At 49.1% G+C, this 15,341-nt stretch overlaps 1 protein-coding gene across 3 annotated transcripts in view; it reads left to right on the top strand.

The window, feature by feature from the left end:
* The window catches only part of mcf2a (MCF.2 cell line derived transforming sequence a), a 212,208-nt gene that overhangs the window by 66,982 nt on the left and 129,885 nt on the right, over positions 1-15,341 (top strand). The window contains exon 1 of one of the 3 annotated variants that reach the window (XM_038775497.1): positions 10,147-10,334. The exons of the other annotated variants lie outside the window; for them this stretch is intronic. Within the exon in view, the coding sequence (XP_038631425.1) occupies positions 10,284-10,334 (51 nt within the window). The 5' untranslated portion in view covers positions 10,147-10,283. Of the gene's footprint in view, positions 1-10,146; positions 10,335-15,341 lie in introns of those variants that run through there. 3 annotated transcript variants of the gene reach the window in all.

Genomic DNA, 15,341 nt, shown 5'->3' with positions numbered 1-15,341 from the left:
GAACCTATCTATCTCTGTCTTAAAGACACTCAGTAATTCCTTTGTGATGGACCCAAAAAGAGGAACAGTGGCCGAAGGGGCACTTTCTGTGTCTTAGTGGTCCATGACTTTAATTGTCGGGTGAGATGATGAAGACTAGAATGGACCGGTTGGGCAGAATGGCCCAAGATATCTATGTGTCTTGGGGCAAGGAGCTGGAGAAAGCCCTGGAGGTTAAAACCATCCCTGAAGTTGGCAAGCTGAGGATGCAAATCTCTTGCGATTAAAAATAAAATGAGTAGACATCCGGTGGCGGCTATGAAGGAGTAAGTCGCACATTTGGTGGCTCCCGCTCTGGTCGGAGTTTTGGACCTTTTCCCCTGATTTTCTGCCGGACTTGAATTGCAAAACTGAAGACAGAGGCAATTGTGTACTGAATTTCCACATTGGTGCATGGAGAGAAGGACTAGAAGATTTCCTAAAGGCAGAAACAGAAAGACAGAGAAGGCTTGGGCTGAAGCTGCAGTGGGAGACAGCATGGCGGGGGACCGGACCTCTGGATGTCGACCCAGCGGTCAACGGAGCAGCTGATGCAACTTATTCAGGAAGGCTTCGCCAAGCAGAAACGGGACTGGTGGAGGACCGAGAGAATAGGTCCCGCCGGCAGAATTTGAGAATCGTTGGGCTCCCGGAGGGGTCTGAAGGAGCGGACGCTGGGGCATACATCGCAGATATGTTTGAGAAGCTGCTGGGGGATGGGGCATTCTCCCGACCCTTGGAGGTAGACAGGGCTCACACGTGAGGAAGCCGTGAATGGGAGACCCCCATGAGGGCAATGGTGGTGAGATCCCACAGGTACTTGGATAAGAAGCGCATTCTATAGTGGGCCAAGCAGACACGGAGCTGTAAGTGGGACAATAGTATCCTGCGGGTTTACCAAGACCTGAGTGTGGAGGTGGCCAGGAGAAGAGCAGGCTTCAACCAGATTAGGTCAATCCTTTTTAAGAAAAAGGTGAAGTTCGGACTGTTGTATCCGGCCCGTCTCTGGGTCACTTACGAGGAACAGCACTTTTATTTCGAGTCGCCTGAGGACGCGCTGGACTTCGCGAAAAGGAGAGGACTGGTGGTGGACTGAGAACTTTTGAACTTTGCTACAAAGTTCATGTTTTGTGTTTTTTTGTTTTTCTGTTCTTATAAAGAAAGGTTTCTTGTTGTTTGTTTTGTGGAAGCTGTTTGTAATGCCTTCTGTATTGATTTGGGACCAGTGGCAGAGCTGAGTGAGTTAAGGTTTCCATTTGCACTGTTGGGGGATGGAGGTGTGCTTGTTTAGATTTTGGTGTTTTTCTGTCGGGCAATTGTGTGGGGATTGTTTGATGTTGGAATATGTTTGTATGAGTTGTCAATTGGGGGTGGGGAGGGGGGAGGGGGGGGTAGGGGGGAGGGGGGGTAGGTGAGGGCGGGGGGAGAACGATAGGTGGGAGGCTATCCGGCGCCAGATATAGGGGCCACCAAGCTAGCTGGGCGGGCTAGCTGACGGAAGCGCTAGGGGTGTGCATATGTTCGGTTTATCAAAGGGGTTGGGTTACAGAGTGTTGTTACTAGGGGGGGAAGGGGGTAAATGTTCTGCTGACGAGGGAGGGACTTGGGCGAAGGGATAGAGAGGAGGTTGGGGGCAGAGGCTGCCCCTGGGTGCGGGCCGGTGGAGGCACGGAGCACGGGCTGGAGGCAGGCCCAAGAAAAGGGATGGCTGATTGGCGAAGGGGGGGGAGGGGGGGGGGTGTTGCAATGAGTCCTCCAACTAGGCTGATCACCTGGAATGTTCAAGGGTTAAATGGGCCGGTCAAGAGGGAACGTGTGTTCGTGCATCTTAGAGGACTGAAGGCGGACGTGGTAATGTTGCAGGAAACGCACCTTAGAGTAATTGACCAGATTAGTTTCAGGAAAGGTTGGGTCAGTCAGGTCTTTCACTCGGGACTGGACTCAAAGACTAGAGGGGTCGCGGTTCAGAGCAATAAGCGGGTGGTGTTTGAGGCGGGTAGAATAGTCTCTGATATGGGAGGTCGGTACATTATGGTCAGTGGGAAACTGGAGGGGGTGCAGGTGGTATTAATAAATGTGTATGCGCCAAATTGGGATGATGTGGAGTTTATAAAGAGGATGCTGGGGAAGATACTGGACCTGGACTCGCACAGGTTGGTCATGGGAGGGGAATTCAACACGGTTATTGACCCTGGATTGGACCGTACAAGTTTAAATGGGCAGGGTGCCAGCAGTGGCTAAGGAACTAAAAGGGTTCATGGAGCAGGTGGGGGGGGGGGGGGGGGGGGGGGGGGGGGGTTGGGGGGGGGGGGTGGATCCATGGAGATTTGGGCAGCCAAGGATGAAGGAGTTCTCCCTCTACTCATACGTGCATAAAGTCTACTCCAGAATCGATTTAATTCTTCATTCTGAGCAGGGCCTTACTGGCTGGGGTGGTGGACACAGGGTACTCGGCGATCACAATCTCAGACCATGCTCCGCACTGGGTTGACCTGCAGATTAGTAAAGACAGTAACCAGCGCCCGCACTAGAGGTTAGATGTGGGACTTTTGGCTGACGAAGGGGTGTGCGAGCTGCTGAGGAAATGTATTCAGAACTACCTGCAGGTCAATGACACGGGGGAAATTTCAGCAGCGTTGGTCGGGGAAGCACTGAAGGCGGTGGTCAGAGGGGAGCTGATCTCGATCCGGGCCCATAGGGAGAAGGTGGACAGGGCAGAGACGGACGGACTGGTAAAGGAGATACTACAGATCGTTAGGAGGTATGCGGTGACGCCAGAGGCAGGGCTTTTAAGGGAACGACGGAGGCTACAGTCGGCTGTACAGGTCGGAACCCCCTGCAGGGCTGGAGGGGATGAGGCACTTCTTGGAGCGGCTGAATTTCCCAAAGGTGGACGGGGAGCTGGTAGAAGGGCTGGGGGCCCCGATCGGGTTGGGAGAGATAGTGGAGGGTCTGAAGGCCATGCAGGCGGGTAAAGCCCCGGGGCCGGACAGCTACCCAGTGGAGTTCTTAAGGTTCTTTGGGATATTGGGGCCGGTGTTGATGAGGATGTTCAATGAGGCAAGGGAAAGAGGGGTGCTGCCCCCGACAATGTCACAGGCCACGATTCCGCTGATTCTGAATCGGGACAAGAACCCGGAGCTATGAGGGTCCTACAGGCCGATATCCCTGTTGAATGTGGATGCCAAACTGTTGGCCAAAATGTTGTCCTCCAGGATTGAGGATTGTGTTCCGGACGTTATTGGGGAGGACCAGACAGGGTTTGTTAAGGGCAGGCAGTTGGTTGCCAATGTAAGAGTTGTTAAATGTGATCATGGTGCCCCCGGAAGGTAGGGAGGTGGAGGTAGTGATCGCAATGGATGCAGAAAAGGCTTTTGATCAGGATTATCTGTGGGAGGTACTGGGATGGTTCAGATTTGGGTGGGGCTTTATTGACTGGGTCAGGTTGCTGTATCAGGCTCCTGTGGCGAGCGTATGGACAAATAGGACAATATTTGGCTATTTTTGACTGCACTGGGGGATGAGACAGGGATGCCCCCTCTCCCCACTGCTGTTCGCGCTGACTATAGAGCCGTTGGCAATTGCTCTGAGAGCCTCAAGGGACTGGAAGGGGCTGGTCCGGTGGGGCGGGGGGTGTGGAGCACAGAATCTGCATATGTATCGGACCCAATAGAGGGGATGGAAGAAAGCATGAGGATTCTTGGGGAATTTAGTCGGTTTTTGGGGTATAAGCTAAATATGGGGAAAAGTGAGATGTTTGTGGTCCAGGCGAGGGGACAGGAGAGGCGATTGGGGGAGCTGCCATTTAGATTACTAGGGGGAAGCTTTAGGTACCTAGGCATCCAAGTGGCGCGGGAATGGGACCGGCTGCATCTCCTCCCGGGAATCTCCTCCCGAGATTCCTGTTTGTGTTTCAGCGTCTCACCATCTTTATTCCGCGGTCCTTTTTTAAACGGGTCAACAAAGTGATCACGGGGTTTGTTTGGGCGGGCAAGACCCCGCGAATAAGGAAGGTGATGCTTGAGCGGAGTCGGGGAGAGGGCAGGCTGGCGCTGCCAAATTTTAGTAACTATTACTGGGCGGCGAATATAGCCATGATCAGGAAGTGGGTTACGGGGGAGTGATCGGCATGGGAGCGTATGGAGGCGGCTTCATGCAAGGGCACCAGTCTGGGGGTGTTGGTAACTGCGCCTCTGCCGTTCCCGCCGGCACGGTACTCCACCAGCCCCGTGGTGGTGGCGGCCCTGAGAGTCTGGGGGCAATGGAGGAGACATGTGGGAGCAGAGGGAGCATCGGTCTGGGCCCCAATCTGTAATAATCACCGGTTTGCCCAGGGAAGTATGGATGGGGGGTTCTGGATATGGTGGAGAGCAGGGATTGAGAGGATGGGGGATATGTTTATAGAGGGGAGCTGTCTGAGTATTAGGGCGCTGGAGGAGAAGTTTGGGTTGGCGAGGGGAAACAAATTCAGGTATCTGCAGGTGTGGAACTTCCTACGTAAACAGGTGTCAACCTTCCCGCTCCTACCACTAAGGGGGATTCAGGACAGGGTAGTTTCCAGAGGGTGGGGAGGAGAAGGGAGCGTCTCGGACATTTACAAGGAACTTATGGGGTCAGAGGAGACGCAGACCGAGGAGCTGAAGTGCAAGTGGGAGGAGGAGCTGGGAGGAGAGATAGAGAATGGTCTATGGGCGGACGTGTTGAGCAGGGTCAACGCGTTCACAACATATGCCAGGCTCAGCCTGATACAGTTTAAGGTTGTTCACTGGGCTCACATGTCAGTGGCCGGATGAGCAGATTCTTTGGGGTGGAAGGCAGGTGTGCAAAGTGTGCGGGAGGGCCAGCGAACCATATCCACATGTTCTGGGCATGTCCGAAGCTTGGGGGATTTTGGCAGGGGTTTGCAGATGTCATGTCCACGGTGTTAAAAACAAGGGTGGCGCTGAGTCCAGAGGTGGCGATTTTCGGAGTGTCGGAAGACCCGGGAATCCAGGAGGAGAAAGAGGCAGACGTTCTGGCCTTTGCTTCCCTGGTAGCCCTGAGACGGATACTATTAGCTTGGAGGGACTCAAAGCCCCCAAAGTCGGAGACCTGGCTATCGGACATGGCTAGCTTTCTCTGTTTTAAGAAAATCAAGTTGGCCCTGAGAGGGTCAATGTTAGGGTTCACCCGGAGGTGGCAACCGTTCGTCGACTTCTTCGCGCGATTTTAATCGTCAGCAGAAGGCGGGGGGGTGGGGGGGGGGGGGGGGGGGGGGGTTAGTTTTGCTTAGAGTAGGGGGTTAATAAAGGTGGGACCTGTTAGAGAGGGCAACGGCTTTTGCACTATGTTTATAGTTTCATGGATATTGTTAATTTTGTTGTTAATACCAAAAATACCTCAATAAAATGTTTATTAAAAATAAAATGAGTAATGGAGGATCCAAAACATCAGAAAGTGTTGAAATGAATATTTTAGAAGAATGCACCTGTAGAGTAACGGTGACTGTAGAGTGAATCTTTGACAGTCAAAGTGTGACATGTTAACAATGAAAACCCCAAATCTATCTGCAGGCGTAAAAGCTACCAAAGAAGGTTATATGAAAGGTTTCGATGAAACGTACCATGCATTACCAAATCTTAAATAACTAGTTGAGGAGGCGTGGTGTAGTGGTGATGTCACTGGGGTGGTGTAGTGGTGATGTCACTGGGGTGGTGTAGTGGTGATGTCACTGGGGTGGTGTAGTGGTGATGTCACTGGGGTGGTGTAGTGGTGATGTCACTGGATGAGCAACCCCGAGATCCAGGGGAGATGGGTTCAAATCCCACCCCAGCAGCTGATGGAATTTAAATTTAAGAAATAAATATGCATTTGTAAGTTAGTCGCAGTCATGGCGACCATGGAACTATTAACAATTGTTGTAAAACCCCTATCTGGTTCAGTAATGTCCTTTAGGGAAGGAAATCTGCCGTCCTTACCTGGCCTGGCCTACATGTGACTCCAGACCCACAGCAATGTGGTGGACCATTTACTGTCCTGTGCAATGCTAGCCACTCAGTTCAAGGGCATGTAGGGATGGGTAACAAATGCTGGCCTTGCCAGCGACATCCGCAATGAAGTTATACTTTTGTAGATGTTTGGAATAAATCAGCAAGTGTCATCTTAAAGGTTAGGGGTAATAAATGATAACTGAGATTAATTTTTAATAAGTGCACACATTTGGGCTCTCCTAAAATGTTCTGGCAAAACATTATGTCATTACATTTGAGGGACTGAGATGTCGAATTATTGCAGAATAATTTGTGCAATTGTTAAAATGGATTTATCTTTGTGCAGAGGGTGGGTAGGGTGAATGGAGAGTGGCAAGAGTGTGTGGGACATCTCACTTCAGTGAAAATAAGGAAAACTGCCCTGAATGTGAGTTTGAATGTGTGCGCGCAGTTGCATGTGTGTGTCAGTGTATGTGTGAATGTGTGTGTGTCAGTGATTTAACATTGTCACATGTGTTAGTATTTCTTGCATTCTGTACAAACAATGCACACCGTATATAGGGAAGGAAGGAGAGACTTCAGAATATAATGTTACAGTTATAGCAAGGTGTAGAGAAATGATCAACTTAATACGAGGTAGGTCCATTCAAAAGTCTGATGGCAGTAGGGAAGAAGCTGTTCTTGAGTTGGTTGGTACGTGACCCCAAACTTTTGTATCTTTTTCCTGACGGAAGAAGGTGGAAGAGAGTATGTCCAGGGTGCGTGGGGTCCTTAATTATGCTGGCTGCCTTTCTGAGGCAGCGAGAATTATAGATAGAGTCAATGGATGGGAGGCTGGTTTGCGTGATGGACTGGGCTACATTCACGACCTTTTGTAGTTTCCAGTGGTCTTGGGCAGAGCAGGCTCCACACCAAGCTGTGATACAACCAGAAAGAATGCTTTCTATGGTGCATCTGTAGAAGTTGGTGAGGGTCGTAGCTGACATGCCACATTTCCTTAGCCTTCTGAGAAAGTAGAGTCGTTGATGGGCTTTCTTAACTATAGTGTCGGCATGCGAGGGACCCAGGACAGGCTGTTGGTGATCTGTACACCAAAAAGCTTGAAGCTCTCGACCCTTTCTACTTTGTTCCCATTGATGTAGAGAGGTGCATGTTCTACGCTTCCTGAAGTCGATGACAATCTCCTTCGTTTTGTTGACATTGAGGGAGAGATTATTGTCGTCGCACCAGTTCACCAGATTCTCTATCTCATTCCTGTACTCTGTCTCGTCATTGTTTGAAATCCGACCAACTATGGTGGTGCCATCAGAAAATTTGTAAATCGAGTTGGAGGGGAATTTGGCCACACAGTCCTAGGTGTATAAGGAGTATAGTAGGGGGTCGAGGACACAGCCTTGTGTGTTGAGGATGATCATGGGGGAGGTGTTGTTGCCTATCTTTACTGATTGGGGCCTGTGGGTTAAAAAGTTCAGGATCCAGTCGCAGAGGGAGGAGCTGAGGCCAAGGCCACAGAGTTTGGAGATGAGTTTTGTGTGTGTCTACATATGTGTTGTAATGTATGTGTGTGTTGATTAGTGTATTTTAGTGTGTGTTTAAATATAAGTGTGTCAATGAGTGTTCGAATGTGTGTGTGTTTGTGTCAGTGAATGAACATGTGTTTATGTCAATTATGGTAGGTTTGAGTGTGTGTGCATCCGTGATTGTGTGTTTGTGTCAGTGGTTGTGTGTTTGATTGTGGGTGTCAGTGATTTTGTGTAAGTCAGTGATTATATGTGTGTGTCAGTGATTGTGTTTGTTTGATTGCGTGTTTCTGTGTCAGTATGTGTGTGTGTGTGTGTCTGTCAGTGATTGTGTTTGATTGTGTGTTTGTGTGTCAATATGTGTGTCTATCACTGGTTGTGAGTGTGTGCGTGAGTGTGTTTGATTGTGTGAGTGTCACTATAGGTGTATGTGTGTGTGTGAGTGAGTGTGTTTGATTGTGTGTGTCAGTGAGTGTGTGCGTGTCAGTGAGTGTGTTTACTTGTGGGAGTGTCATTATAGGTGTGTGTGAGAATGTGTGTGTGTCAGTGAGTTTATGTTTGTGTGAGGGTCACTATAGGTGTGTGTGTGAGTGAGTGTGTTTGATTGTGTGTTATTGAGTGTGTGTGTCAGTGTTTGATTGTGGGAGAATCACTATAGCTGTGTATGTGAGTGAGTGTGTCTGTCAGTGTGTGTGAGTCTGAGTGTGTTTGATTGTGTGAGTGTGAGTATAGGTGTGTGTGTGTCAGTTAGTGTGTGTTTGATTGTGTGAGTGTCACTCTGGGGGTGCATGTGTCAGTGAGTGTGTTTGCTGTGTGAGTGTCACTATAGGTGTGTGTCAGTGTGAGTGTGTTTGATTGTGTGAGTGTCACTATAGGTGTGTGTCAGTAAGTGTGCTTGATTGTGTGAGTGTCACTATAGGTGTGTGTGTGAGTGAGTGTGTTTGATTGTGTGAGTGTCACTATAGGTGTGTGTCAGTGTGAGTGTGTTTGATTGTGTGAGTGTCACTATACGTGTGTCAGTAAGTGTGCTTGATTGTGTGAGTGTCACTATAGGTGTGTGTGTGAGTGAGTGTGTTTGATTGTGTGTCTGTGTCAGTGAGTGAGTGTGTGAGTCAGTGAGTGTGTTTGATTGTGTGTGTGTGTGTGTGTGTGTCACTATAGATGTGTGTCAGTGTGAGTGTGTTTGATTATGTGAGTGTCATTATAGGTGTGTGAGTGTGTTTGATTGTGTGAGTGTCACTATAGGTGTGTGTGTGTTTGGTTGTGTGCGTGTGTGTCACTAAAGGTGTGTGAGTGTTTGTCACTATAGGTGTGTGTATCAGTGAGTGTGTTTGATTGTTTGGGCGTCACTATATGTGTGTGAGTGTGTTTGATTATGTGAGTGTCACTCTGGGTGTGCGTATGTCAGTGAGTGTGTTTGATTGTGTGTGTGAGTATGTGGGAGTGAGTGTGCTTGATTGTGTGAGTGTCAGTATGTGTGTGTTTGATTGTGTGAGTGTCACTACAGGTGTGTGTCAGTAAGTGTGCTTGTTTGAGTGAGTGTCACTATAGGTGTGTGTGTGAGTGAGTGTGTTTTATTGTGTGAGTGTCACTATAGGTGTGTGTCAGTAAGTGTGCTTGATTGTATGAGTGTCACTATAGGTGTGTGTGTGTGAGTGAGTGTATTTGATTATGTGAGTGTCACTATAGGTGTGTGTGAGTGAATGTGTATGTGAGTGTGTTTGATTGTGTGAGTGTCACTATAGGTGTGAGAGAGTGTGTTTGATTGTGTCAGTGTGTGTGGCAGTGAGTGTGTGAGTCAGTGAGTGTGTTTGATTGTGTGTGTGTCACTAAAGGTGTGTGTGTGTTTGATTGTGTGTGTCACTAAAGGTGTGTGAGTGTTTGTCACTATAGGTGTGTGTGTCAGTGAGTGTGTTTGATTGTTTGGGCATCACTATAGGTGTGTGTGTGTGTGTTTGATTGTGTGTGTGTATCACTATAGGTGTCTGTGTCAGTGAGTGTGTGTCAGTGAGTGTGTGTCAGTGTCACTATAGGTGTGTGTGTCAGTGAGTGTGTGTGTGTCAGTGAGTGTGTGTGTCACTATAGGTGTGTGTGAGTATGTTTGATTGTGTAAGTGTCATTATAGGTGTGTTTGTGTGAGTGTCACTATAGGTGTGTGTCAGTGTGAGTGTGTTTGATTGTGTGAGTGTCACTATAGGTGTATTTGATTGTGTGTGTATCACTATAGGTGTGTGTGTCAGTGAGTGTGTGAGAGTCACTATAGGTGTGTTTTATTGTGTGTATATCACTATAGGTGTGTGTGTCAGTGAGTGTGTGAGTGTCACTATAGGTGTGTGTGTCAGTGTGTGTCACTATAGGTGTGTGTCAGTGTGTGTTTGATTGTGTGAATGTCACTATAGGTGTCTGTCAGTGAGTGTGTGTGTCACTATAGGTGTGTGTCAGTGAGTGTGTGTCACTATAGGTGTGTGTCAGTGAGTGTGTGTCACTATAGGTGTGTGTCAGTGAGTGTGTGTGTCACTATAGGTGTGTGTCAGTGAGTGTGTGTGTCACTATAGGTGTGTGTTAATGTACAGGTTGTGACACTGGGAAGGCTGCTCTCGGAGTGAGTGTGAAGATTGGGACTGAATAGATCGCGAGAACGTGTTGGGTAATAAATTAAAGCCATCGCCGGCAGCCGGGAGGAGAGCGGAGGGTAAAATAAGGCAGAGAGCTCCGGCTTGGCTGCCCGGACCCAGCCTGTCCCGTGTCCTTGTTGGGCGGGACAGGGAGCGGACAGATGGCAGGAGTCGATGTCCAGAGAAGCAGCGCCAAGTCCAAGAAGAATGCGGTAAGGCCCCTGTACCTTCCCCCATTACACAGCCCCAAGTTCGCAGGGAGAGAGAGACTGCGGCAGCTCCAGCAGGGAGACACTCAGCTCTCTGCATAGGGGCTGCCAGTTGTGCAGAGCTCAGCAGTGCCTGAGAGCAGAGGATAGAGCAGCTCAGCAGCAATCTCTATCAGAGAAACCTTTTTCAATGGGCCATGAGAACAGTCTCCTTTCTGTATCATGTGTGTGTGTTTCCAGTGGTGGGACAGTAATACTCACTTTGCAGTTAGCAAGGGCACTTGGTTTCGAACCTTTAAACCAATGGTGAGGGTAACACTACAATGGTGGGGGGGTTCCTCACTTGCTGCACTGCTCCATCTGACAGGAGCTGGCAGCCGTGCCCATCTCTGCCCAGGACACACACAGGGTACCAGAATTAAAAAGCTATTCTGTTTTTTGCTGGCCCAACAGCATGGCCTGATTGGTGGGTAAGGCACGGTTAATTCTGCTTTGTCTGTACCTGCAGTGATTCAGTGGCTTTGTGTCTCACTCCAGAAATAGAGGATAGAATCCAGGCCCACACTCAGTCGCAGCACCGAGGGAGTGCCGCACTGTCCGTGGTATTGCCCCTCAGATAAAACTTTAATCGGAGGCTTTCACTGCCTTCAGAGGCCGGTGTCCAAGAACCCAATTTAAAGTAGAGCAAAGGACCTCTCCCCAGTACACCGGCCAACATTTATCCTTCAACCAACCCCTATCCGGCCTTCATCATGTTATTGTCTGTGGGATCTTGCTGTGCACTAATTGGCTCCTGGGTTTGCTGCACTGACAGCACTTAGAAACATAGACAATAGGGGCAGGAGGAGGCCATTCAGCCCTTCGAGCCTGCTCCATCATTCATTATGATCATGGCTGGTCATCCAACTCAGTCACCTGTTCCCACACTCCCCCTTCCCCATTCCCACACTCCCCCTTCCCCGTTCCCACACTCCCCCTTCCCCGTTCCCACACTCCCCCTTCCCCGTTCCCACACTCCCCCTTCCCCGTTCCCACACTCCCCCTTCCCCGTTCCCACACTCCCCCTTCCCCGTTCCCACACTCCCCCTTCCCCGTTCCCACACTCCCCCACCCCCCCCAGCCATCCTTTGATCCCTTTGGTTCCAACAGCAAATGTGACTCCTTCATGAAAACTACTTTAGAGTTTGTGAGTTTCCCAGCACTGAAAGAGGCTCTTCGGCCCATCGTGTCTGGGTTGGCCATCAAGCACCTAACTATTCAAATCCCATTTTCCAATACTTGGTCCGTAGTCTTGTGTGCGATGGCATTTCAAGTGCTCATCTAAATGTTTATTAAATGTTGGGAGGATTCCTGCCTCTCCCACCCTTTCAGACACCGAATCCCAGATTCCCACCACCCGCTGGGTGATAAAGATTTTTCTTAAATACCCTCGAAATCTTCTGCCCCTTACCTTTAATCTCTGCCCCCTGGTTATTGACCTCTCCACTAAGAGAAAAAGTTCTTTTCTGTCCACCCTATCTATGTCCTTCATAATTTTGTACATTTCAATCAGGTCCCCCCTCAGCCTTCTCTGCAACAGGACAACAACCGCAGCCTAACTTCATGGTTGAAAACTTTCAGCTCAGGCAACGTCCTGATGAATCTCTTCTGCACCCTCTCAAGTGCAATCACATCCTTCCCATAGTGTGGCGACAGAACTGTACATAATACTCTAGCTGTGGCCTAACAAGCGTTTTATACAGTTCCATCATAACCTTCCTGCTGTTATAGTCTACGCCTCAGCTATAAAGGCAAGTATCCCATATACCTTCTTAACCACCTTATCCACCTGTCCTGCCACCTTCAGGGATCCATGGACATGCACCCCAAGGCCCCCCTGGTCCTCTGGACTTCCCAGCATCCTACCGTTCATTGTGTACTCCCTTGCCTCGTTAGTCTTCCCAAAATGCATCGCCTCATACTTATCGTTCCATTTACCATTGTTCTGCCTATCTAACCAGCCCATCCATATTATCCTGTAATCAAAGGCTTCCATAGTGAATCATAGAATTTACAGTACAGAAGGACGCCATTCGATCCATCGAATCTGCACTGCCCCTAGAAATAGCACCGCACTTAAGCCCACACCTGTAACCCAGTAACCCCACCTAAACTTTTTGGACGCTTAAGGGCAATTTATCATGGCCAATCCACCTAACAGCACGTCTTTTGGACTGTGGGAGGAAACCGGAGCACCCGGAGGAAACCCACGCAGACACAGGGAGAACGTGCAGACTCTGCACAGACAGTGACCCAAGCTGGGAATCAAACCTGGGACCCTGGAGCTGTGAAGCAACAGTGCGAACCACTGTGCTACTGTGCCGCCCGTATTAAATACACACCATCCTTACCCAGAGAGTAGGTGAGTCCTGGGAACATGTTGGCAGCTAGTCTAGTGGATACTGACTCCCTGTGTCACCTTCAAGAGACAGCTGGACTGACAATGTGATGGAGCAGAGATCACATTGTATAGAAGACCGGTTCCTTTATAAATAACACAGTCAGTGTGATCTCCTCAATTGGTTTCCATTGCCCAAGGTGTTTGGAATTTTCCCAAGTTTTCTTTCCTCATCGTAGGTGCAAATGACATCCAGTGTGACTGTGACAAAGGTAAACTTTCCCTCCCCATCCTTCTCCACCTGTCTACAGCCTTTGACACCGTTGACGACACCATCCTCCTCCGGGTCCTCTCCCCTGTTTTCCAGCTGGGTTGGGAATGTCCTCACCTGGTTCCAATCTCATCGATCCAATCCTGGCTAGAGAACCACTTTCAATGGCTTCCCTTCCAGAACCCACACCATTCCTCTGGTATTCCCCAAGGATCTATCCTTTTCCCATGAACGCGCTGCCCCTCGGCGACATCCTCCAAAACAAATGCGTTAGTTTTCACAGGTACACGGGGAGAACGTGCAGACTCCGCGCACAGACAGCCACTCAAGGTCGGAATCGAACCCGGATCCCTGCCGCTGTGAGGGAGCAGTGCTAACCACTCTGCGTTACCGTGTAGCCTTAGTCATCCCAAGAAAGTGGTGTGCTTTCTTTTTGAACGGCTGGTAATAGGTTGATTCAACTGAATTGCGAGTTCAGTTAGTTCGATATCTCTATGGGTCAGGAGTCACACATAGAACCAGACTTGTTAGGTAACAGGTTTCTTTCCCTCAAGGATATGAGGGAATCAGTGGGATTTCCATGACAATGGTTGCTGGAAGCATAGATATAGATATAGAAACATTAGGAGCAGGAGGTCATTTGGCCCTTCAAGCCTGCTCCGCCATTCATCATGACATGATCATATGATCACAGATACCACAAAATCATTGAATTTACAGTGCAAAAGGAGGCCATTCAGCCCATCGAGTCTGCCCCGGCCCTCGGAAAGAACACCCTACTTAAGCCCACACCTCCACCCTGTCCCCGTAACCCAGTAACCCCACCGCACCTTTTTGGACACTAAGGGCAATTTAGCATGGCCAATCCACCTAACCAACGCATCTTTGGACTGTGGGAGGAAACTGGGGCACCCGGAGGAAACCCACGCAGACACGGGGAGAAAGTGCAGACACTGCACAGTCACCCGAGGTCGGAATCGAACCAGGGTCCCTGGCCCTGCCAGTGCTAACCACCATGCCACCATGCTGCCTCCAAATACCATTTGTATTTCGGAGGGTGGGTTCAAACTCGATGGGCCAAATGGCCTCCTGCATTGTGGTGATTCTATGATAATGACAGGACTTGTATTTATACAACTCCTTTTATGACCATCGATGTCCCAAAGTGATGTAAAGCCAATGAAGTACATTGCAAGAACATTTTGACATTCCAAAGGCTTTGGACAAAGTCGCAGGTAAGAAATTAGCTGCAAAATTAAAGTGCATGGAATCGGGGGTAGTGTATTGAGATGGATAGAAAACTAGTTGGCAGACAGGAAACATAAAGTAGAAATAAATGGGTGTTTTTCCAAATGGCAGGCAGTGATTGGGTGGCATGGTGGTACAGTGGTTAGCACTGTTGCTTCACAGCATCAGGGTCCTAGATTCGATTCCCTGCTTGGGTCACTGTCTGTGCAGAGTTTGCACGTTCTCCCCATGAGGGGCTGGTTTAGCTCACTCAGCTAAATCGCTGGCTTTTAAAGCAGGCCAGCAGCACGGTTCGATTCCCATACCAGCCTCCCCGGACAGGCGCCGGAATGTGGCGACTAGGGGCTTTTCACAGTAACTTCATTGAAGCCTACTTGTGACAATAAGCGATTTTCATTTTTCATTTCATTTCATGGCTGCGTGGGTTTCTTCCGGGTGCTCCAGTTTCCTCCCGCAAGTCCCGAAAGACAGGCTGTTAGGTGAATTGGACATTCTGAATTCTCCCTCTGTGTACCCGAACAGGCGCCGGAATGTGGCAACTAGGGGCTTTTCACAGTAACTTCATTGCAGTGTTAATGTCAGCCTACTTGTGACACTAATAAAGATTATTATTATAATGTTATGATTAATGGGGTGTCACAGGGATCGGTGCTGGGATCCCAGCTATTCGCAATATATATTAATGATTGGGATGAAGGAACTAAATGTAATATCTCCTTGCAGATGATACATAGCTGAGTGGGAGGGTGAGCCATGAGGAGGATGCAGAGATGCTTCAATGTAATTTGGACAAATTGAGTGAGTGGGCAAATGTATCGCATGGCAGATGCAGTATAATGTGGATAAATGTCAAGTAATCTACTTCGATAGTAAAAACAGGAAGGCAGATTATTATCTGAATGGCTATAATCTGCGAGAGGGGAATGAGACCTGGGTGTCCTCCTATACCAGTCACTGAAGGTTAGCATGCAGGCGGTAAAGAAGGAAAATAGTATGTTAACCTTCATTGTGAGAGGATTCGAGTACAGGAGCAGGGATGTGTTGCTGCAATTATACAGGGCCTTGGTGAGGCCACACCTGGAATATTGTGTGCAGTTTTGATCTCCTTATCTGA

The sequence above is a fragment of the Scyliorhinus canicula genome, chromosome 17 (assembly GCF_902713615.1).
Source record: "Scyliorhinus canicula chromosome 17, sScyCan1.1, whole genome shotgun sequence".
NCBI classification, from domain to species: domain Eukaryota; kingdom Metazoa; phylum Chordata; class Chondrichthyes; order Carcharhiniformes; family Scyliorhinidae; genus Scyliorhinus; species Scyliorhinus canicula.
This window is presented reverse-complemented; position numbering and strand designations above follow the sequence as displayed.